Genomic DNA, 22125 nt, shown 5'->3' with positions numbered 1-22125 from the left:
CTCTAACTAGCCGCCCTGGAGAGAACGCTCCATCACTATCAAGCCCAACCAGATTCAAAGCAGTGACTTCAAGGTTACAGAATCCCTTTCCCATTAGGGTCCAGGTCCCCCAAACAGACACAAATCTGTGCTTATGGGGTGGCGAGGCACAGGAGTGCTCTGCAGGCTGCACTCTGGTGCTGGTATAGGACACTGGGCTCCAGGCCAGTTCCTTGCTGGACTCCCATTTTGGGGAGGGAAAAAAAAGGCTGCAAGAGTCTAGTTACTGGTCTGGTTCTAGATCTTATTTATGCCGCGATAAACCAGGAGTAATTCCATAGTTTGGGGTTCAGACACTGGATGGCAATTTGGGAGACTTGGTTCAATTCCTGGCTCTGTCAGATTCACTGTGTGACTGTGGGCAAATCATGTAATCTCTGCCTCGGTTCCCAGCTTTTCTGCTAGTGTCCCTTTCTCTCATCCTCTTTCTCTATTTCGAGTGCAAACCCTTTGGGCAGGGACCATCTCTTGCTGGGTGTATACAGCCCCTAGCATAATGGGAACTCGATCTCCTTTGAGGGCTCTAGCTGCTGCTGTAAAACAAACAATAAACAACAACAGCAACATAGAAGTCAAGCCAGTGTAAGTGAACAGAGAATGCGGCCCCATGTGTCTATATTACAAAGAAGTATTAATCCACTAATGGTTTTAAAGAGGTGGGTACATTACTGAATAACCCCTAGCACATGAACAACACTATATTTTCATAGCACTCTATACAGAGTAACTAATTGAGCCTCCCACTGTCTCTAAGACATTATACCAATACTGATGAGCTAGGCGAGGCACAGAGAGGTTAAATGACTTGCCCAAGGACACTGATGCCTTGTCCTCACTGAAATGCAAGTTTAGTTAAACCAGTGTGTATCCCCCTGCCAGTATGGACACATACTTTAATGTGAGAGGGGCTTGTTTTGGTTTAGCTTATGACAATTTTGAATCAGTTTGGTTAAGCCGGGTTTATTTCAGCTCAGCTTAAATGAAGTCTCCACCCAGCCTTTTGCACCAGTTTAACTAAAGCTGTTTAAAATCACATATTTAATTAGCCTAGTTCAACTTCCTTGCACAGGGGGTGTGAAGATAGAGAAGAACCCAGCGGTCCTGATTCTGTGTCTCTGGCTCTAACCACTAGACTGTGCTCATTCCCTAATAACTAACTAGAGGCAAACATGCCTCAACAAATTTAGGCCGAAGCAGGTCTCAACTGTAAGTAGCTTATAGTCGGCCCGTCTTGTCAGCAGGGGATGATTTTATACAGTACTTTTCACCTATCAGCGTCAGAAAACTTTAAAAAGTATCATTATCCTCATTTTACAGATGACGAAACTGAGACAGAAAGGTGATGTGATTTGCCTGTCAGAAGAGTTCAGTTTTGTGACTGACTGTCTGTTGGACCACACTCCCGCTGTTGGGGTGAAATTCACCCCTCTGCAGAGGGCCACCACAGATGAATGCATAATTTAAATCCCACTTAAGCAGTCAAAATCCCCATGAAGCTCTGGGCAGGGCAATGACCACTGTTTGGGAGTTTCACACCTCTGCATGCTTAGACTGTGCCTGGCTGGCAGAGGGAAAGGATAGCTCAGGTTTCTGAGCTGTTGGATCCTTTTAAAAACATACTTTGCCAGCACAAATATGGTTCCAATTAACCGAGAAGGAGGCAGGCTGGGAAAAGAGGGCCAAATTGGGCACGCCCTGAAAAGCCATTCCCAGCTGGTATAAAACTCCCCCATTTGTGTTGTCCCTGAGCTCTGTCATGTAGGAAGCATTGAGGGCCAGAGGTGTTTGAAAACCAGCCTTACTTTCTGCAGCTGTAATTGGTGGATGTAAATAACTGTGGGTTCAACTGAGATGCATCATGTCAGAGGCATCACCTATGCCCATGAGACCCCAAAACATGGGATGGAGAAAGCCAGTCCCAAGCTCATGGTGCACATGGGAATGGCCTGTAGTGATGTGTATCAAGGGCTGGGAGCTACTAGACTGGATAGCCAAAGAGCTCTAAAGCAGTTTCCAAGTCCTGTTATGCAATATGGTCAACATATTGTGTTTTGGCCACCTAACAGGAGGAGGTGGCTCAAAAATAGCAGGTTTCATTACAAATGTTGCTGTTGGATTTGGGTTGGGATTGATGAGGAATTGCTTCTGGTTTTGTAAATTTTTCACAGCAATTTACTGTGCTTTCAGATACCTTTCTTGGGCATGTTTACAGCATGACATTATTATCCCAGCAGTGGAAGGGAGGGTGTATTCATGTGTTGGGGAGCCCTTGGACAGAGTTAAACAAGACAGAGAAAGACACAGTGATGTCTTCTCCATTTATGACTTAACAGAACTCGAGGGGTGGGAAGAAACTATGGGCATGGGGAGCTGTGACTCATAGATAAAGCACATAACAATTACCTGCTGCATCCTGAACTAGGGGAACATCACTTTTTACTGGAGTTGGAGTGGCAATGATGGGCGAGAAACCAGGTGTGCTGGTGGCAGGCATGACAATGCCCCTGCTGGATCCAAGAGTGGCACTGAGCAGAGAGTATGAGAGACAAGATGGAGAGAAGAGGTAGGGGAGGGAGGGGAGAGGAGACCTGAGCAAGGCTTGTGAGAAAGATGGAGGCAGAGGAGGCGGTGGAGGTTGTGGTGCATTGTGGGTAGCGTCATCGGCAGCAGCAGCAGTAGGAGGAGGAACCAGGCAGCCTGGAGAATGTGGAGAGAAAAAAATAGCAGAAAAAACAAAACAAAAAGGAAAAACAAAAGAACCGAAATGAGAACCCAAGAGTGGAAGCAATATGATGAAAATGGAAAATACATTCACAAACACGAAACAGAACTGTAACAGAGAGGAGATGGAAGATGAGTGATTGACAGCAGCAGCAGGAGGAATGGTTGTCACTGCAGAAAACAAGGAGTGGCCTCAATTGCAGGGGGTGGAGCCACCTGGCTTCCAAAAAGAAATTCCTGGCCTGTTTAGTCTGTCTGTTCATCCACGTGGCACCAGCGTGCACCAGCCTGTGGCTGAGAGGATCTGTCCCAGGGTGTTATCCCAGAGGCTTTTGGATTCACTCATAACATGGTCATTAGTCAGTGGGTTGTTCTCCAGGAGATGTGACTGATGGCTCCGATGGTGCAGTTAGTTAACAGATATCAGAGGGGTAGCCGTGTTAGTCTGGATCTGTAAAAGCAGCAAAGAATCCTGTGGCACCTTATAGACTAACAGATGTTTTGGAGCATGAGCTTTCGTGGGTGAATACCTGGGTATTCGTGGGTGAATACGTGGGTGAAGTGGGTATTCACCCACGAAAGCTCATGCTCCAAAACATCTGTTAGTCTATAAGGTGCCACAGGATTCTTTGCTGCTTTTAGTTAACAGAGAATCCGAGGAGCTTTAGCACTGTGTGCAGCTGTCGTTATCATGGAATGTTTATGTCAGGGTAGCATGCAGAGGTTGTGTTAGTGCCCCGTGTGATGTGAGAGGTCAGGACATCTTCGTTAGTCTTGTCCCCACCCAGGGTCAGTGGGAATAATTCATTACTCTTATTCATTACTGTTTACAAGTAATGGAGATGAACATCCACCCCAGCCGAGAGGTCTGAGCTGAACCCCCTCAGCAGAGAAATGCTGGGCTCAAATTGTCACCTTACCTTTAATTTAATCAGTGTTGGAAGGGAAAGTAGGAAAAAAATAAGTCTGAAACTAAGGGCCCAAGAGACAATAAATGTTATAAAGAGACTCAGAAACAAGTCGCCCTGGGGAGACTTCACAGCAGGCTTTCCTGGAATACTAACAGGCAGCCAGAGGTAAGGACAATTAAGGGAGCCTTACCCACCTGCTTTGGGGTATTAGAGATGAGTTCTGTATCTGCCTGCCAAAGAGAGAATCCCATAATTTATGGAAGTCAGGCATGGTCAGATCTCAATCCTCAAGATAGGAAGGGATGTTAGAGTTTGCTTTATGCATCCCTTTCTAAAAGAGGACATGACACCAGGGGATCTCCTCTGTGCACTGCTTTGATAAGGAGGTAGTGACACTGGAGATTTTCTTTTCTGCATCACCACTTGTAAGGGGAGAGGAGCTCAGTGGACTGCTTTTATAGGTCACTTCCTGAGAAAATGATGGCAGAGGTTATCATTTACTTACACATCACTTCCTGAAAGAGTGAAGCCAGAGGGTCTCTGTTGTCCAGTTTATTAAGCGTTAGGAGTGCAGGGAAACCTCTGACTTCTAGATGTGGCACAGAGAAACACAGAAGATACTAGGGGAAGGCAAGGAGCAGAACAGCAAGGGAAATTAACCTTACAGCCCTAATGACTCGACAGCTCTGGTACAGATATTGAGCCGTTCAATTATTCAAAAAGGTCCAGCTCCGAAAGATAGGACAAAAACCTCTTCAGAGGGAGAAAAAGAAGGGACTGTCAGGAGTTAAGGGACAGCCCAGATCTATGTGGATATGACTCCATCCCTGTGAATGATGTGGGGGAGCTAGGCTAGCGTGAGGTGATATTCTGCTGAGCCAGGGGCTGACACCATGTGTCAGAATGTGCAGTTTCTCCTTGGCGTCTGGCTGGGAGTTTAGGGTTCTTGGCAGCAGAGACCTGCAAATCTATTTCTCCCCTGCCGCCCCTTACCTGCTGATGTGCTTTCGTTGCCCACTGGAGTGCTGGAGCAGCTGCGGTCCATATTGGAGGATTCAGAGGAGATGCCTCCAGGGCTACAGCCAGTGTAATCCATGTACTCATCTGTTTCAGTGTCCATCATGCTTTGGGGTCCCTGAAAGGAAGCTGGGGTTCCTGATGAAGCTGGGCTGGGTGCCAGGCTGCCAACGTGGGGGAGATTTTCATTTCTTGAAGTGTGGCCAATAACCTGCAGCAAGAAATTAAGATGGGGACTTTTCACACCAAAAGCGAGATGTCAAGACCAAAGCCATCTGTTTACACGTTTAGGTTTCTCTGATGCTGTTCTTCAGGGATAGTTGGAATATGTTGCAAGTGGAGCTTACGGCACTGAGGCCGGGAGAGTAAATCCTACCTCAGTCAGAGGCTGGCAGTGGTAATCTTGGCACCAATACCCTAGTGTGTGGATTCTCATGTATTCAGATGGGAGTGTGTACATTGGCACTGGTGCCCTAATGTGTGTATCCTATTATACTTAGAAGTTGGGGGTGTGACATTTAGCACTCCTGCCCTGGTTAGGTGGAGCATTCAGAGATTAGGCGTGAGAGTCTTGGCTCTAGTGCCGCTGGGAGGTTACCCAGCAGCACTCAGCCCAGTGTCGTTCTGCAGTGAGTAATCAAAGGTGCATCACTACATATGTATCTGCAGCTTAAATAACCAGTGGATTCACCTGCGTGGGAACTCGGTCAAAGTTTTTCCCCAGCATCCTCCTCATGTGCTTCCTGGCATGGGATGTCATTTGGTGCTTGAGCAGGAAGGAAAACTGGCAGCCCTCTCGAATGCAGTGGAAATGGCTGTTCACCTGGTTATACTTGCAACCTGCAGACACAAAACCAATACAAATCTGGTACATTAAAATAGCAAGAGAAAGGGTTGTATCAGCACACACTGAAGGGAGCACCAGATTGCTGCTGTATTGAATCTTGATGGTCTGAAGTGCTCTGTGGATTCTTCAGTGACACCCCCAGACCCAAAATTAAATCCTTCCCAAGCTGAGTAATGGGGAGAAAGGATGTAATTGATTTAGACACAGGAAATGGGCTTAAGCCACAGAGTACCACCACCATCCCTCTTGTGACAGAGGGGAAAAGGGGGAAATGTATTATTAATGTTGATTATGTGCATTATGTCAGCACCTAGAGATCCCAATCCTAGACCAGGACCCAGAACAAAAAGACAGGCCCCGTCCCAAGGAGCTTACAACTGAAGTTGAAAGTAAGAATAATATCCAGGATTGTTCCATGTTGGAAACAGCCAGCTCCTTTTGATCTGTGTGCTCTGGAAGCAGAATGATAGTCCCTTTAACACCCTGGGCCACGAGGCTCCTCCATCCCATCTCCAACTTTCCAGCTCTGACCAGTGCATGCTCCAAGGCCAATTGTGGAGAAGCCAGGAAGCGTTTGTTGCTACTCCTGGTTTGGTGACCTAGGGGCTGGTACCAGGCTGAGAGTAATGGAAACAGCTTACATGAATTCTCGCATGCTGGACCTGCCTCCAAGGAGAATCCATTATTTTCCAAAAAGCCCCACTAGTGTTTTCTTTATGGGCAAATGCTGGATTCTGCCTCACACACAGGCTGCCTCATGCAAATTATAACACATCTGTGTGGCTGATTACCAGACAATCCCCAGACCATGTCCTGTAGCTGAAGTATAGCTGGCTGCAGTAAAACCATAGGCATGTCTACACGCTGACAGAGATGTACAGTAATACACCTGATGAAAACACACTCACAAACCTCAACACAGGCACTTGCTGTACATACAAACACAACACAACACAGACCTACAGAACAACAGACACACTTGCATACAGATGCAGGAACACAGCTAGCTGCCCACATCGACACACACATGCCTATATGGAGACATACACAGACACTCATTTACAGTCACGTGGAAAGACATCCCTACGTGTACGTACATCCCCACAGTGCCCACACACACAGTAGACATGCCATTGCCAAACAGCTCCTGAATCATTCGCCCTGTCTTTAAGGTGGAGATGGTGCTTTAGGTGTATGCCAAGTTTGTGTTTGTTTAGATATTCTGCCCCTCCTCCCCCCACACTCCTACCTCATCTGCCCTCCCCAGCATGTTGTGCTGTTCTTTGGGATGAAGAACAAACAGTGCTGGCGGGACTGAAACAGTATCAGCAAAGGGCAGGTGAAGACTTGCCCGTTGCTAGGGCAGCAGGGCAGGCTGAGTGTCATATATCATCGCCCCGCTTTGTCTAGCCCCGGCTATCACCTGAAACACCAAAAGTTGAGTAAATAACAGCAACTGCTCAATCTCCTGACATTTGTAAACTGAGACCCAGGTAAGGACCAGCCTCGGTGTGTTGACACCTGTTGCCTTGGTTACTATGGACGACTTATCACTCAGGCATACATTTTTTATGAATTAAAAGCTGAAGGGGAACACTTTTGTTCTGGCTGTCACAGGTTTGTATTTTTTGGCCACTGACTCCCCCTCTCCTGCTTCTCAACGGAGTACCAGGGGTAGTCAATAGGCGAACCGCAGGCCAAATCCGGCCCACCAGATGCTTTTGAATGAACCCCAAAATCTCTTTAATTTACTCATTGTTATTCTTTTATTATTTTTTCTGGAATCTGGACCTTGCCTACACCTTGACATAAAATAATTGACTGCTTCTGGAGTAAGCTGTTCCCAGGGAGCAGTAGGAAAGGACAAGAGGCTGAGCTACCCTGCTGAGGCCAAACCTCCCACCAGGGCTGACCGGGCAGGCTGGTTTCCTTAAGCCAAAAACGAGTAATGGGCATGTGAGTCCCATGCAGTGTGGTGGAGGCTCTGGGGCACTGTCTGTGAGGAATTCCCTTAATCTAGTGGGCTGGACTGTGGTTCCGGCAAGCTCTCTGTGGGGTAATTGTTTCCCCTGCTTTTTGCTGGATGCTTTTAGGCACCGATATTTCCTAAGTGCTTTGGTGCTACCTGACGAATCTAGCAAGGGGGCAAACTAAGGCACCCAGCACCGTGCCTTGTATCAGATATTTTGATGAGCTGACATTCCAGTGGAAGGCTGGCACTGAAAGAAGCTACCGCAGAGGCCAGGGGGGTGGAATATTTATCCTTTGGCTTTTGATATGCAGTCCTGGCAATGCACATCAAAGAGTTTCATCTTAAACTGCTTGGAATCAGGCAAAATAGCTATTGGCAGGTGTGAAAATTCCTTCTCACAGGAGGGAGAAACAGTCATCAAAACAGAAACATTTCCCACATTCTCTGCTTGCACCTAGACTGAAAACATTCTCTGCCCAGCCCACTCCAGTCCAAAACAAGCAGCAAATTCTGCAGAGCACATGGTGCGAGAAAAGGCCTCGAAAAATCAGAAAGGGAGAAGTTGCTCCTCCAGAGGCCTGGTCGTTCCATCCAGAAGAAAGGGGAAAGGCATTTCCCACTAGAACTACAGGCTGCCATCTTTGAGCAGGAATGAAGAGGCCTTCCAGCCCTCTCCTGCCAGTGTGGAGATGGCCATAGCATCTAAGCTCACAGGCCCCTGATTAGAACACTGGGGATACAAGCTGGAGCCTGTCCAGCCAGGGCAGAAATGGATCTCATATACTCCAATATTTAGGCACCAAAGAGAACCTTAGAGGAGAAGTTAGGGGTTGTGCCTCGCCATGTGCCGAGTGTGGGGGCTGCTGTGTCTCCCTTTAACTCTTTGTATCTTTGACATCTGTCAGTTTCTGCATCAGCTATAGTGAAGCAGTGCGGTCTACAGTTTAGATAGGGTCTGGGTGCCATTACGCCTGGCTTCTGTTCCTGGCTCCAGAAGGCAGTGTTCTGTAATGGTTAGAGCTAGGGCCTGGGAGACAAGATTACTGGGTTCTGTTCCTGATTTTGCTATTAAAACTTACAAAATGACTGTGGAAAAATCAACCTCTGTGCACCTGTAAAATGGGGATGATAATTCTTATCTAATCAATCTCTGTGTCAAGTGCGTTAAGGCCCACTCCTGTTCAGAATCATATAAACGAACACTTACTACAAATAAACTCACAGGAGTGAACTGACTAGGTGGCCATTTGGGGATGGAAAAGCCTAAATGGGTCGTTTTTATACCTATTTGGGCTACCCTACTCCAAATTGGCCAAGACAGGGTCACGTGATCTAAAATACATCATTGATAGAGGATGTAGAAGTACTACAACTATAAACATTGAGGGAAAATTTCACTTCCGTTCTTCAAAGATGAGATAGGGTCAAATGGTCCCGTAAGCTAAACTACTGGTGCCTCTGCCCAGAGAGAGAATATGAAAAATATTGTCAAAGGAAGGTTTATAATGACTGGAGTCTCTAGTGTATCGGGAGAATGGCTACACCCCTTAGACTGAGAAAGCAACCCAGAGACTGAGTCTGCTATCAGCCTGAGCTGTCAAGCACTGTAGCCCATGGCTTGGTTACAGGATGAATAGGGTGGGTTTACCTAGCCTGCCGCACTCTTCCCGTTTGGTGAAGTACTTGAAACCATTGGCTGCTCTTCGCTCTGCCTTCTCATGTTTCTTCACATGCCAGGGCAGTTTGGTGGTGATGTTGGTCACAAAGTAGCAGCCAGGCCGAAGACAATGGTAATGGCCCCGCATCCTGAATTCACAGTGCTGTAGAGGAACCAATGAGACAAGTTGTTTTAGACTTAACAACCATGCTCTCAGTTGCCTGCTTCAACTTGCTTTCTCTCTGAAGGTCACAGAGCTGTTAATGTCACAGGAGGGCAAGACCTCCACTTGCATGTCACACACTGTCCATTCTTCAAGGGGCACAGTACATTTGCCCTTCATCTGGACATTTATTTTCAAACCATAGGACTTCTACCATTTCCCTTGGGAAACTAGTCCACTAACAGGCACCCTTTGCCCATACTCAGCCTCCATTTGCCTTTGTTTCATTTCCTCTCCCACCCAAACAATTTCCTTGCCTTACCTGGCGTTTACACTAAAAATGGTCCAAAATCAACACCTTCCCACACCCCCACTCTGAACAAATACAAACTGCCTATATTTTGGTCTGGAGCCAATTTCCCAAGTCTTGCTCTCTCTAGTTTATCCCCTTCAAATAGCTCTGTGCATCAGAGGCCAGATTCATTCAGTGGTTCAGCAGAGTCACATTAGGGATGACTTGGCCCCAGTTTGTTTTCCTGTCTTTGCCAGGCTTTTACCTTTTCCTTTTCTCCATGGGCACTCTTCTTGGATTACCCTTACCTGGTTTGGACAGAGACATTGCAGTGAGTAGTAAGCAAACTGGTCTCGCACATTCACCAGGTTGTTGTTGGGGTTGATGTGGTCCAGGCAGTGGGACTCTGCTTTGCCAGAGGTTTTGCACACGTACTTGCAGTTCCCGAAGAGACAATGGAAGTGGAACTTGTTGGCATACTTGCAGTCCGTTGCCAGACAGGGGTCACTGGAACACAGCCAAAATCCAGACATCATCCTCATTTCTTCCCTCACACCTTGGCTTCTTTCCCAACATTCACTCATTTAATTGAGGGGTAGCCCAAGTGCAGCCTATGGGCCACGTGTGGCCCACAGAGCTCCCATGGCCAGCCTCATTAACATGGAGCTGCAGCCTGCAGACATGATCAGCCCCAGCAGGCAGTGCATGCTCTTGACAGGAGTGTGTGAAGATGGAGCACTGCATGCTGGGACCTGGGACCTGTTGACCCCATATTCTTCCTGTTAATGGATGAAGAAAGCTGTGCTTAGCTCCATTTTTTGCACAGATTAGGTGAAGCACTTGGGCTGCACGTTGCAAATTGCCAAGATAACCCTCGGCTAAGAAACTAGTGCAACCTTGATTTATTTGATGACCTAAATGGCCTTGATGCCTCTCCCAGGGAAGTCTTGTTCCATTGTTTTACGGCTGCAGTTTGTGAACTCTAAGGGCTTGTCTCCACTGCCCCACAGTTCAGACTGTGGGATGTGAATTGCAGTGCACACTAGCTGTGTTGTTACTCCCCCAGGTGAATGCTGCAGGCACAAACGAAAAGATACTTGTTTAAAGAGGACTATGTCATTGTCACTGCGAACTAGGTACCTTTTAGGTTGCACAAGCAATGTCCACACGGTGGAGTTGCAACGCAGCACGTGTGTTCATGTGGCGATTCATATCCCCATAGTTCAAACTGTAAGGCCATGTAAATATAGACTCAGGGGAATTTCTAGGGCTTAGTATATAAGATGGCCAAACACTTGTCTTGTGCATTCAAGTCACAGTTCCCAGTGCTATCTGCCGTGCTACAGGAGCTTCCTGTAGTAAGCTTGCTTGAAAGAAGACATAAGTGGGTCAATTACTAGCCCAGAGAGACATGGCCTACCAGCCTAAGCACATGATGGAGAGCCAGAAGCTGCAGTGTTCTAATCCCAGATGCGACTCAGACTCTTTCATTGACCCTGGGCAAGTCACTTAACCTCTCTGCCTCTTTTTCCCCATCTGTAAAATGGAGACTCTTGCCTGCTTCCCAGGAGTGTTATGAAGCTTAATGAATGTTTACAAAAGACTTCAAAGCAGAAAACTCTAGCAAGGTGCTAAGCGGTGGTGTTTTTTTACAGCTGCACTTAGGCAAATGCTTAGCCCCTGAATTACCTTGTAAATAACAGCAAATAACACTGCAAATGGGAGCAAAGCACTTCAGGAGACCTACTACCTTTTCACAGCAGCCCAGCTGGGATGCCAAAGCTCTTCCAAGGCAGGAAGTGATGGTATCTGCTCCCCTCCCCCCATTCCTGGTTTGATCAGAGAGTCTGAGCACTTTCTTTTTTTCCAGTTTATCCTTTTTAGTGAGAAAAGGAAGATGCGCTGCATAGTCCAAGATATAGATTTGACATTCTAACAAAGAGGCAGCAGGTGTTACTGTGGGCAGAGCCGAGAGCAATTTTCTTCCCAGGGGTCTGTACAACCCATTCCTAGTTAGCTTTGCAGACATCAGTCCTTGCTTTGAGTGAAACATAGCTGGAAACGGCAAGTTTCACCTTGTTTCAGGTCAAAGAAATCACTCACTAAATTTTTCCTAGTTTTCATCACATATTGGCCCAATTTTGCCCAGACTCATGCCAAACCTGGTTCAGCTTAGCCTCAAACCCAGACCAGTTTCACCAAACTTTTTGCAAACATTGCCTGAGTCTAGCTTTGCAACAAAGCCTGGAACCAGGCAACCAGGGTTTCTTTCTGAAGGATTTGCAGTGCTCTGACCCATACCATTTGGCCTCAATCACAATGCAAAGCCCAGTACCTTTGCTTTCACACCCCTGGAGGTACAGCAAAACTGAGACATGTCAGCAGATTTACCTCTCCCCCCCCGCCCCGACTTTATCTAAAAGGATTCCCAAACATGTTCAAACATTTGGGATCATTGCTTTTCTGCAAGATTGGGGGAGGGGTGGAAGTGCTGAGAGCACCCTGGGGAACGGAATAAATTGCCTCTCATTGGATCTGTCTCTCACCCAGCCGCAGGGTGAAAGCCTCAGGTGGACAGACAGAGTGGTTGATCAAGCTTTGAACAGAGGTGAAGTGGGGAGGAAGAAGCCTCTGTCTACTCTCTTGGGGCTGAAGAGGGCACATGGAGGCTCCTGGGGCAGCCAAGAAATCATCCCCTTGTTACCCAAGGAACTCACTTCTCCTGGAACTGAAGGAATCCGGGTTTGACCTGAGGCTTAGCGTTCTCTAGGGAAGTTGTTGCCAAGGGTGAAGTTGCCAGGTTAGGCACCAATGCTGGGATCTGAGGCATCTGGGGTATGGTGGAAGCCAGCTGCTTCCAAGCTAGCAATGTGGGAGCAGAGGGCACAGTCGCTGGGCTCGGAGTGGGCACATCCAGGGTGGGAGCGCTTGCCACAGTGATGGAAGTAGTGGATGGCGATGAGAGGGCCAAGGAAGTCTTGGTCTCTGCAGCACTTGGGAAGGGAGACTCAGAGCTTCCTTTCACAGCTCCACCCTCTGTTCGGAAGTGAAAACTGCAATGAGAAGAGACAACCGTTCACATTAGAGAGAGCAAGCACGCGCTGCTGAGTCCTTGACTTAAAAAAGAGCAGATTATGGAGAGGCTGCCTAAGTGGTGACCAAGGTTCAGGGGAACATGAAGACAAGCTCAGAGTACATGACAGGTGTAAACCCTGACCCAAATTTTGAGATGTGCAGGACAGCTGTTTAGCAGCCCCAGCTCCCATGGACTTTAGGTCCCCCCCAGGATCTGGTCACAAACAGGGAGAGGAATTATTTAAGGAGGCACATGAGGGTGTAGCTAGGAGCAACGGGCTAAAATTGAGGTGAGCCATTTAGGTCTAAAATCTTCCTGCTGTGAGAGCCAGGAGTCTGTGAAGGCATGGGAACCCCACTGCTTGGGACACTGGTATACAGGCTGAAAAAAGCAGTGGAAATGCAACAGGAAACAATCCTGCCCTGGATAGCATCGATGGCCTCTCAGGTCTTTCCAGCTCTGTTTTCTCTGAGTTTCCTTCCATTTAAAACTATCCAGACTTCCACAGTCATATGGCCACACCCTGAAGTCCTGGCTCAGTCCTTACTTGGGCAAATCTTCCATTGACTTCAATAAGAACTGTGCTTGAGTAGGGACTGCTGTAAGTGGCCCTTGGAAGTTGAGGTAGAAAATATCTCTTAGACTTTCTAATCTCTCTGCCTCCAGATACTGCAGACGGAACTTGGGGCCAATCCTTCCTTCGCTGCTCTCATTGTAGCAACAATGGGGTCAAATCCCAAAGTCCTTCTTTATGCAAGACTCACACTGGAGTCAGCTGGAGTTCTGGGTGCGGTATAGACTTCAAGATCTGGCCCATATGCGAGTACTTTTTGGCTTCCTCAGTCTTGCCCATCCACTGCTCTCCAAAGTACTCTGAGGGTGACAAGAAGGGCTATAGGCTATATTGCCCATGCTGAGAGGGATGCTAGGGCTGGGCTGGCTGAATCCTTAGCTCCAAGCCCCCTGCCTACATCACAGAGAAGATATTTAAAGCAAACAGAGCCATAGAAATAGGGACCTAGAAAGCAACTTCTCTCCTGTGTTGGGTAATCAGGGAAGGTGCTTGTTAAACGGGATTTGCAGAGACAAATACAGTGGGCACCATTAAAAATGCAACGTTTGCTACTCTGCAGTGACTGCAGCGCTGCCAACACCACTCCAAGAAAGGTGCCGGGGCAGTGAATAGCAGGTTTTTAACGGTGCTCCCATCTGTCTTTCCTATGTTGATAATTCCTATTGCACAATTCTACAATGCTGGGAAGCTGCGTTCCTGGTGCACAGTCTCCTGGGCAGTTTAGGGGAAAACCGGACTGGCCACTTCTCAGTCCTGCTGACACTGCAAACAAGAGACACCCATTTGCCAAAGGCTGAGCACAATGCCGGTGCACACTTATTGTGAGTCACTGAAAATTAAAGAGCATGCCCAGCTATTCTGCAGGCAATTCAGCCGGATATGTTTAAAACAGGCCTGTGGATACTCCAGCTGCTGCCCTCTCAGCCAACATGCAAACCCACAGCCCCACTCATAAAGGCAGTTACAGAAGGAACCCCCCAGCCCTGACCCAGGCTGCGTACACTGTGTGACCTTTGGGTTTCCCTGGAGCATGTCTCTGGATTCTTGAACCTCAACTTACTTGGCATGTTTGATGGCCCCATCCAAGGTGCTGAAGAGGGCACCACATTCCTCCACCACGCAGTGAAAATGCACTTTATGGAGGAAGTCGCAGTGGGCGTCACAGAAATCCTTGGTACCAAACCTGGCCAAAGGAGACAAGCACATAACTTACGAAGAGCCCTTTGGTGGCAGCATCATTTGAAGGGAATTGTGGGGAAACAAATTGGCATGAGTTTCTAGCATCAAAACTTTTCTTTTTAATTTCCTAAATCCGAGGAGCTGGACAGGCCACAGCTCTGATGTCACTCTGTGTGTGCGCGCGCAAAGGATATCTCTGGCACTATTGCTCAATTACAAGAACCTGGCATGTACCTCAACATACAAATTGGGAGTCTTAACTCTCTCCTGTTGAAGTCAATGGCAAAACTAGCATTCACTTCAATAGGAGCAGGCTGTGGAGTTTTCCTGAAACAAACGATGAAGAGTAGTAAAGTTCTAAAGCATCTGTGCACAGAAGCAATGGGCCTGGGGAGCAAGAAAGAAGATGCAAATGGAAGGGGATTCTGACCTAGGGAGCACCACTCAAACCGAATGGGATGATTCTCTCAGCTAGAATGGCACTGGGAGTGCCAAAAAAGGAAGAAATGTGGGGGTGAAGCCAGAGGTCAGGGTCTGAGAACACAAGAAGTACAAACCAAAGACTAACAAGACAGGAAGACAGTGAGAATGAGTAACTCTGGCCAATTCCAATGAGACTTGAAACTTGAGGTGGGTCCAAAGCCACACCCTCTGACTCGGAAGGCAGTGAAGGGCTTGGGAAAGGGTTGAATCTAGAGCCAAATGTCCTGGCTTTTCCACATCTCTACTTGAAACCACAGCATAGCACCTTTGAGGGGGATTGTAACTTCTCAGATGTCTACTATGTAACAAATACAGCTCAACAGGCATCATCAGAAAGTTCCAAAATTACACAGGAAGAGACAGTTACCATTTATGGTAATGTGCTCTTTGAGATGTGTTGCTCATGTCCATTCAAACTTAGGTGTGTGTGCTTACCACATGCACCAGCCCCAGAAGTTTTTCCCTCAGCAGTATCCGTATGTGGCATGTGGACATATGGAGTGGCCCCCTCCACCCTCAGTTCCTTCTTGCTGGAAACTCCAACAGTGGAGAAGGAGGGCAGGTTGTTAAATGAGCAATACATCTCGAAGGACACCGGTTACAGAAAAGGTAACTGTCTTTTCTTCTTCGAGTGATTGCTCATGTCTGTTCAACTTAGGTGGCTCCCAGCAGTACTCCTGGAGGCAGATAAGGAGTTCACGGACATGTAGATTGCAACACAGCTCTGCCGAACCCAGCATCGTCTTTGGCCTGCTGCACGATAGCGTAGTGGGCTGTGAACATGTGCACCAAGGACCACATCATGGCTTTACAGATGTCCTGGATCAAAACGTGCCAGGAAGGCGGCCAAGGATGCCTGCGTTCTAGTCGAATGGGCTCTGATGATCAGCAGCAGAGGGACTCCCGCTAACTCATAGCAGGTCCTAATGCAAGAGGTGATCCAGTTAGAAATCCTTTGTGTGGACACTGTGAGGCCCTTCATCCTATCAGCAGAGACAGAATGCTGAGTCAATTTACAGAAGAGTTTTGTCCAATCTAGGTAGAAAGCCAGAGCCCATCTTATGTTCATAGTGTGAAGGTGCCTCTCTTCACTGGTCTCATGGAGTTTAGGGTAGAAGATCAGAAGAAAGATGCCCTGGCTCATGTGGAAAGTGGACACCACCTTGGGAAGGATGGCCGGGTGGGGCCAGAGCTGGACCTTTTCCTTACAGAAGACTGTTTTATGGTGATTCTGAGGTCAGGGCTCGCAGCTTGGAGACTTGCCTCGCTGACATCACCGTCATGGGGAAACTACCTTCCATGATAGGTGAGAGGGAGCATGAGGCCAAAGGCTCAAAGGGCAGACCCATGAGCCTGGACAGAACCAAGCTGAGATCTCACTGAGGAACCAGGGACTGGACTTGAGGGAAGAGCCTCTCGAGGCCTCTAAAGAACCTGACCGTCATGTCATGGGAGAACACAGTCTGCCCCTGGATTGGTGGATGAAAGGCCGACCTGGCCGCCAGGTGTACCCAGATAGAGTGCGCCAAGCCTTGGTTCTTTAAATGAAGCAGGTAGTCCAAGATGGATTGCACCGAAGAATGCCCCAAATGTCCACTTTGCCAGGTAGGTCTGCCTAGTTGAGGGCTTTCTACTCTCAAGGAGGACCTTCTGGACCCCGTCCAAACAGGCCCGTTCATCTAGGTTCAGCCAAGCAACATTCATGCCGTGAGGTGGAGGGACGCCAGGTTGGTGTGCAAGAGTCAGCCATGATCCTGTGACAGCAGGTCCAGTTGGTTCGGCAGGGGCCAGGAAGGGATCGCTGACAAATTTGATAGCATCCTGAACCAATGCTGGCGAGGCCACGCTAGGGTGATCATGATAACCTGTGCCTTGTCCCTCTTGATTTTTCGCTAGGACTTTGCTGATGAGTGGAATCAAAGGGAATGAGTACATCAGGTTTCCTGCCCATGGAAGGAGGAAGGTGTCAGAGAGGGAGCCCTTGCCCAGACCCCGTCTGGAGCAAAACCTGTGGCACCTTCTGTTCTGCCTGGTGGAGAACAAATCCACTTGGGGAGTTCCCCACCTCTGGAAGATCATGCCGGCTACCTCCGGGTGAAGCACGTACTCATGGTGAGAGAAGAAGTCCTTGCTTAGGTGATCTGCCAGTGGCGATCAGCGGATCTGCAATGGCCCCAGGCTGGCAATCTACGCCTCATGCTTAACGAGGGGTACTGGGATGTGGAGCAAGATCGGGAACTAGAGCGGGCTTGGCGTCATGATGTAGCCACACACAGTGTGAGATTGGTGACAGTCCAGAGAACGGTACCGTTGGTCCCTCAACTGTCCCTGGAGCCGTACCGGTGCTGCGGAGATTCTGGGTGCCAGCTCCAAAACTTCTGCTGGGGGACGTGTGCCTCCAGAGGTCTGCACCCGGTCACCAGTGAGCCCTGCCTTGAGCCTCTCTGCCCTTGTCCTAGGTCCGGAGACCAGATGGGGCTATGAAGCTTCTGCCTATTGTGGTCAGAAGCGTGTCGGCTGCGAGAGGGCGACTGTTGGCGGGACCTGCCCCACGATGGGGAGTGCTGCCAGAAAGGTGGAGACTGTGGTTGTCCGAATGCGGGTTTACCCCGGGCTGGGACCCCGCAGGGGACAGAGTGGGTGGTACTGGGAGGGACATAATGTCTTGCGTCGCTTGGAGGGCCTCCAGTGTGGATGGCACTTGGAGCTGATGAGAACCTCCACTGCTATCTGGAGTAGCTGGCTGGGATGGGCTAGGCTACACCGCTCGACCTGAGCTGGGGCCCAGTATCCTGAAGGGGGTGAGGAGGTGCCCGAGACAGGGCCTTGGGGCACCTCAGACTTATCCTTTCCCTTGCGGGAAGCTGGAGACCTTCCTCGCCCCGTCTTCCTGGGTTTCTTGGTTGGAGCCATGGAAGGGGTCCGGTGCTGGCTCATAGACAGGCGGGGCGCTGCGCACCAAGGTCACGGTGCTCAGTGCCAAATCGGACCACTGCTCCGGCATTGGGGTAAGGGCAAACTCCATGAGGAGCGCCTTCAAACGAATGTCACAACCCTTCTTTGTCCTGGGCTTGAAGGACTTGCAGATTTTGCACATATATCACTAATGTGACTTTTGCCCAAGCACCATAAACAACTATTCTGTGGCTCACTAATAGGCATGGGCCTTTTACAGCGATCGCAGGGTTTAAGGCCTGGGGACCGGCGCATGCCCCATCCTGACGCAAAGTCCCTTTAGGGACCTACTAAGCCTCAAACTTAACAAATAGGTTGAAGTAAACTAGAGGGGAACTATATACAGTAATATTTGCAAGGCAAATGAATTTAAACGAATGAAAAGCAACAGCTCTAGCTGAAGCAGCACCAGTCCCATGCACCGTCACTGGCAGCAAGACGGAACTGAGGGTTGAAGGGGCCAGTGGTGCCCTATATGCTGCGGCATATGCATGCCACTCCAGCGGGCACCAGAGCTAGTCCCCTACAGATACTGCTGAGGGAAAAACTTCCAGCGCTGGTGCATGTGGCAAGCACACACACCTAAGTTGAATGGACACGAGCAATCACTGGAAGAAGAAACAGCTTTCTGATGCAGAAAGTGGGAGGCTCCAACCAGAAGAGAAGCCATGCAGGAGCTGCCTCTTGCCACCAGGGTGGAACTAATCAAGAAGGCAAGAATAATAGGGGAACCCAGTACCAGTGACTATGAGCTGCTTCGATTCACCATAGTGAGGAATAGCAGCATAAGGGTATGAGATTTCAAGAAAGCAAATTCCAAAATTGCAGGGACTTAAAAAACCTAGTGAGTAAGGTGCAATAGCAGGAAGTATTAAAACCTCCCTGGGTGTGGAAGGACTGGGGAATCTTCATAATTAAGGTGTGATAGACTACAATTCCTCTGAAGATCAGGAAAGCAAAAACAAGCAGCAGCCTGTGTGGTCCCAGGTGGGGCCTTAAATATCTGAGGTTAAAAGAAACAAAAGTAAGTTTGTATTGAGAAAGGAAAATGACAGGGGATCCAGAATACATGGGGTCCGTTAAAGCTTGCGGGGAGAAGATAAGAGAGAGTGAGGCCCTGATAAGAGGAGCAATAACAGCACAAGTTAATGTAAACTAAAGGGGTTATTTTATTAGGGAGAAGAGGTACCATACTTAGGGAGAAAATAGAGCCATTAAAAAATGAGGATGGCGGGTTATGTCTCAAAAATGGATGCGCTACTCAACTGCCTTTTAAAATCTTCCTCTAACATGAAAAATAAAGACAAAGCAGATAGTTAGGATGAAATGAAGCTCTTACAGAAAAGCAGATACAGGAATGCTTAGAAAATGTAAATATGCATAAATCAGCCAGTCTGGATGATTCTCATCTGAGAGCATGCTTGAATTAACTCAGAAATTTACTGGATTACGGATATCGAAGTCATAGAGAACTGAGGAGGTGCCAGAAGACTAGAAAAAATAAATATGGTACGTATTCTTTAAGGAAAAAACAAGAGTGATCCTGGCAATTATCGTACCTCTGGTCTAAGTGTCTCTTCCCAGTAAAGTCATGGAACAAATATTAAGAGAGGGGAGAAAATCATTAAACATCTAGAGGATAAAGGAACCATGAGCAATAAACAGCATGGGGATTATAAAGAATAAATCTTGCCAAACAAATTTAATTGCTTTTTTTGATAGAATTATACAATTAGTGGATGAAGGGCTGCAATATATTTGGACTTTAGTAAAGCATTTTGATACAGAGTCTCACATATGCTTAAAATTAATTCAGATTGGCTTGGATGTGAACACTGCCACATGGCCTGAAAACTGGCTGAAGGACCATAAACAAAGAGTAATGACAAACTGCAATGTACTGGGCTGGAAGTAGGTATCTCATGAGTGCTGCAAGGATGAGTCAAGTTAGGTCTGATTTTATTTAACATCTTCATTAGTAATCTAGGAGAAGGAGTAAACAGTATGTTAACAAATTCACAGATGATACTAACCAGAGTAGCTGGAAGCACTAGTGCAAGGGAAGAGAAATAATGCAAAGGGGCCTAGAGAGACTGGGGGGGAAAAAATCACAAATTGAGGTTCATATTTGGAAAAATGCAACTAATACATCTGGGGGGATATTCAATAGGAGAGGAACCTAGAAGGCAGTGTTGCAATGAGAGACCCAGAGACACAGTGCACAACAAACGTGACACAAGTGTGCAATGTGAGATGGATACAAAAAAGGCAGTGCAGTTTTGGGCTGCATACACAGAGCAGGAACCTTACAGTCCTTATGGTGTGATGGCACTAATAGGGGATCCATTTTTGGACACCTAAGAGTTCAGAGAGAAGCAACAAACCCCACCTAAGAGTTCAGAGAGAAGCAACAAACGGAACCAAACCAAAGGAACGAGTAGGAGCCCGGAGGGACTGATTTACAAAGTGAGATTCAAATAACTAAATTGCTATAGCTTGGATAAATGATGATATGCTACTAGTCTGTGAATATTTGAAGGGGGTAAATTCCAGGCAGGAAAAGGAATTAACTATTGTGGTTTAAGGGGTATAATTAGGAGAATTGCAACAAAATAAAGAAAGGGAAAATTCAGGCAGCATATCAAGAAAAAAAGTATCCTGACAGTGAAATGTATTAGGTAGTAAAATAATCCTCTAAGAGGCGTGGAGACAATTACATTGCTTCGCATAGTTAAAACTAGACTTGCAACAGACTGCAGGGATTGAGCTTGCACTGGCAGAGGCAGTTGGACTTCAGAGATCTTTCTCATCTTCAGTGTTTACAATCCTATAATATGTTCACAGGCACTTGTAGTCAAGTGTGTTTTTGTCAGAGCACAAACCCATTCATGTCTGTTTGGGCATATCCATGTGTGCTCAAATCACGTGTCAGTCTGGGCACGTATGTGCATGTGTCTGTGTGGGTGAGTTCTATGCGAGTTCTGTTCCATTTTCCCTGCAAGCCTCCTTGTCGACAAGAAAAACAGTCCCCCAGAGCAAGAACCAATTGTCTGCACAGTGCCCCCTGGGCTCCCTGCTTTGTATCACTAGTCCACTCACAGAATCAGACAAGAGGCGCTAATTCCACAGCAAGTACCCTCAAGGCTACTGTGATCGCCATGTATTAACTGTGCATGGTCTAACACTGGTTCACTGCTGAAGCGCGCAGCTACAGGATATCCGTAGGATTCACTGCCTGGTATACAGGGGAGAGTTTCAGAATGAATGTGCCTGCCACCTGAGAGTCTGTGCTGTAAGATACCACCCAAGGGACACTTGTGGCCCAATCCTGCAAGGTGCTGAGCACCTCCTGCAAGATATTAAGTACCTAATTCTCTCCCCTGCAGTCAAAGCAAATTGAGAGGGCTCAGTGCATTGCAGGGGATACTCAGCATCTCACTGGATCAAGACCTCAAATTCAAATATCATTGACTGCATTGAATCCAGGTGGGACTGTAAGTGGTCTTAAAACTTGCTACAGGAGGAGTTGGTCCCTTTGTGCAGGAAATAATTTCCCGCTTCCCTTACCTGCGCAAGTACATCTTCCAGGGCTCAGAGAGTTTCTCCTGAACAAGCGCCTTCACTGCTTTGCCCAGGTATTGCGTTGGCTCACCAGCCCCTGCCTGGTTGCCATCTCCTTCTGTCTTCAAGCTTGGCAGGCTGCCAAGGCTGGCATTGGACTGGTTCATCTGTGGCAAGAACATAGACACAGCATCAGATACCGGTCACCGGCCAATCTGGCTCCACTCAAAAGCACACCATGAAAAGTCACGTTTTCAGGATTGGAAGGAAAGATCAGGCAAAAGGTTTGCACAGGTTGCACATGGCTACAGAATAAATCAATAACTCATCATTGCCCTTCTCCAGCACCTTCTATTTGAGGTTCTCAAAGCACTTGGTGTGGAAGCGTTATCCCCATTTTACAGATGGGAAAATTGATGCAGAAATAGGCCCTGCACTGAGAACTAGGTGGATGGACCCCTGCGCCTAAAGGAAAACTCTTGACTCCGTGTTTCTAGTACAGAATTGGTGCCTCAGTGACTTGAGCCCCATAGTGGCAGAGTCAGTAAAGGAAACACAAATTCTGGTTCCCAACCATCCTGCTCTAACCACAGGACGGCACTCTGCCCTATAAAATGATTGTAAGGTATATTTCTTTAAAGGCTATATAAAATCCCAGTTCCATTGAAGTCTAGGGGA

At 47.7% G+C, this 22125-nt stretch overlaps 1 protein-coding gene across 6 annotated transcripts in view; it reads right to left on the bottom strand.

Annotated features, from left to right (window-relative positions):
• The window catches only part of CASZ1 (castor zinc finger 1), a 266726-nt gene that overhangs the window by 6780 nt on the left and 237821 nt on the right, over positions 1–22125 (bottom strand). For 5 of the 6 annotated variants that reach the window (XM_030537831.1, XM_030537834.1, XM_030537832.1 and 2 more), the window contains 8 exons: positions 21454–21614; positions 14330–14452; positions 12337–12672; positions 9928–10126; positions 9156–9327; positions 5380–5528; positions 4665–4899; positions 2443–2736 (listed from right to left, as the gene is read on the bottom strand). In XM_030537831.1, coding sequence (XP_030393691.1) covers positions 2443–2736; positions 4665–4899; positions 5380–5528; positions 9156–9327; positions 9928–10126; positions 12337–12672; positions 14330–14452; positions 21454–21614 — 1669 coding nt within the window. The remainder of the gene's footprint in view (positions 1–2442; positions 2737–4664; positions 4900–5379; positions 5529–9155; positions 9328–9927; positions 10127–12336; positions 12673–14329; positions 14453–21453; positions 21615–22125) is intronic. The other variant, XM_030537835.1, reaches the window with a different exon arrangement.

Source organism: Gopherus evgoodei, chromosome 18 (assembly GCF_007399415.2).
Source record: "Gopherus evgoodei ecotype Sinaloan lineage chromosome 18, rGopEvg1_v1.p, whole genome shotgun sequence".
Classification (NCBI taxonomy): Eukaryota; Metazoa; Chordata; order Testudines; family Testudinidae; genus Gopherus; species Gopherus evgoodei.
This window is presented reverse-complemented; position numbering and strand designations above follow the sequence as displayed.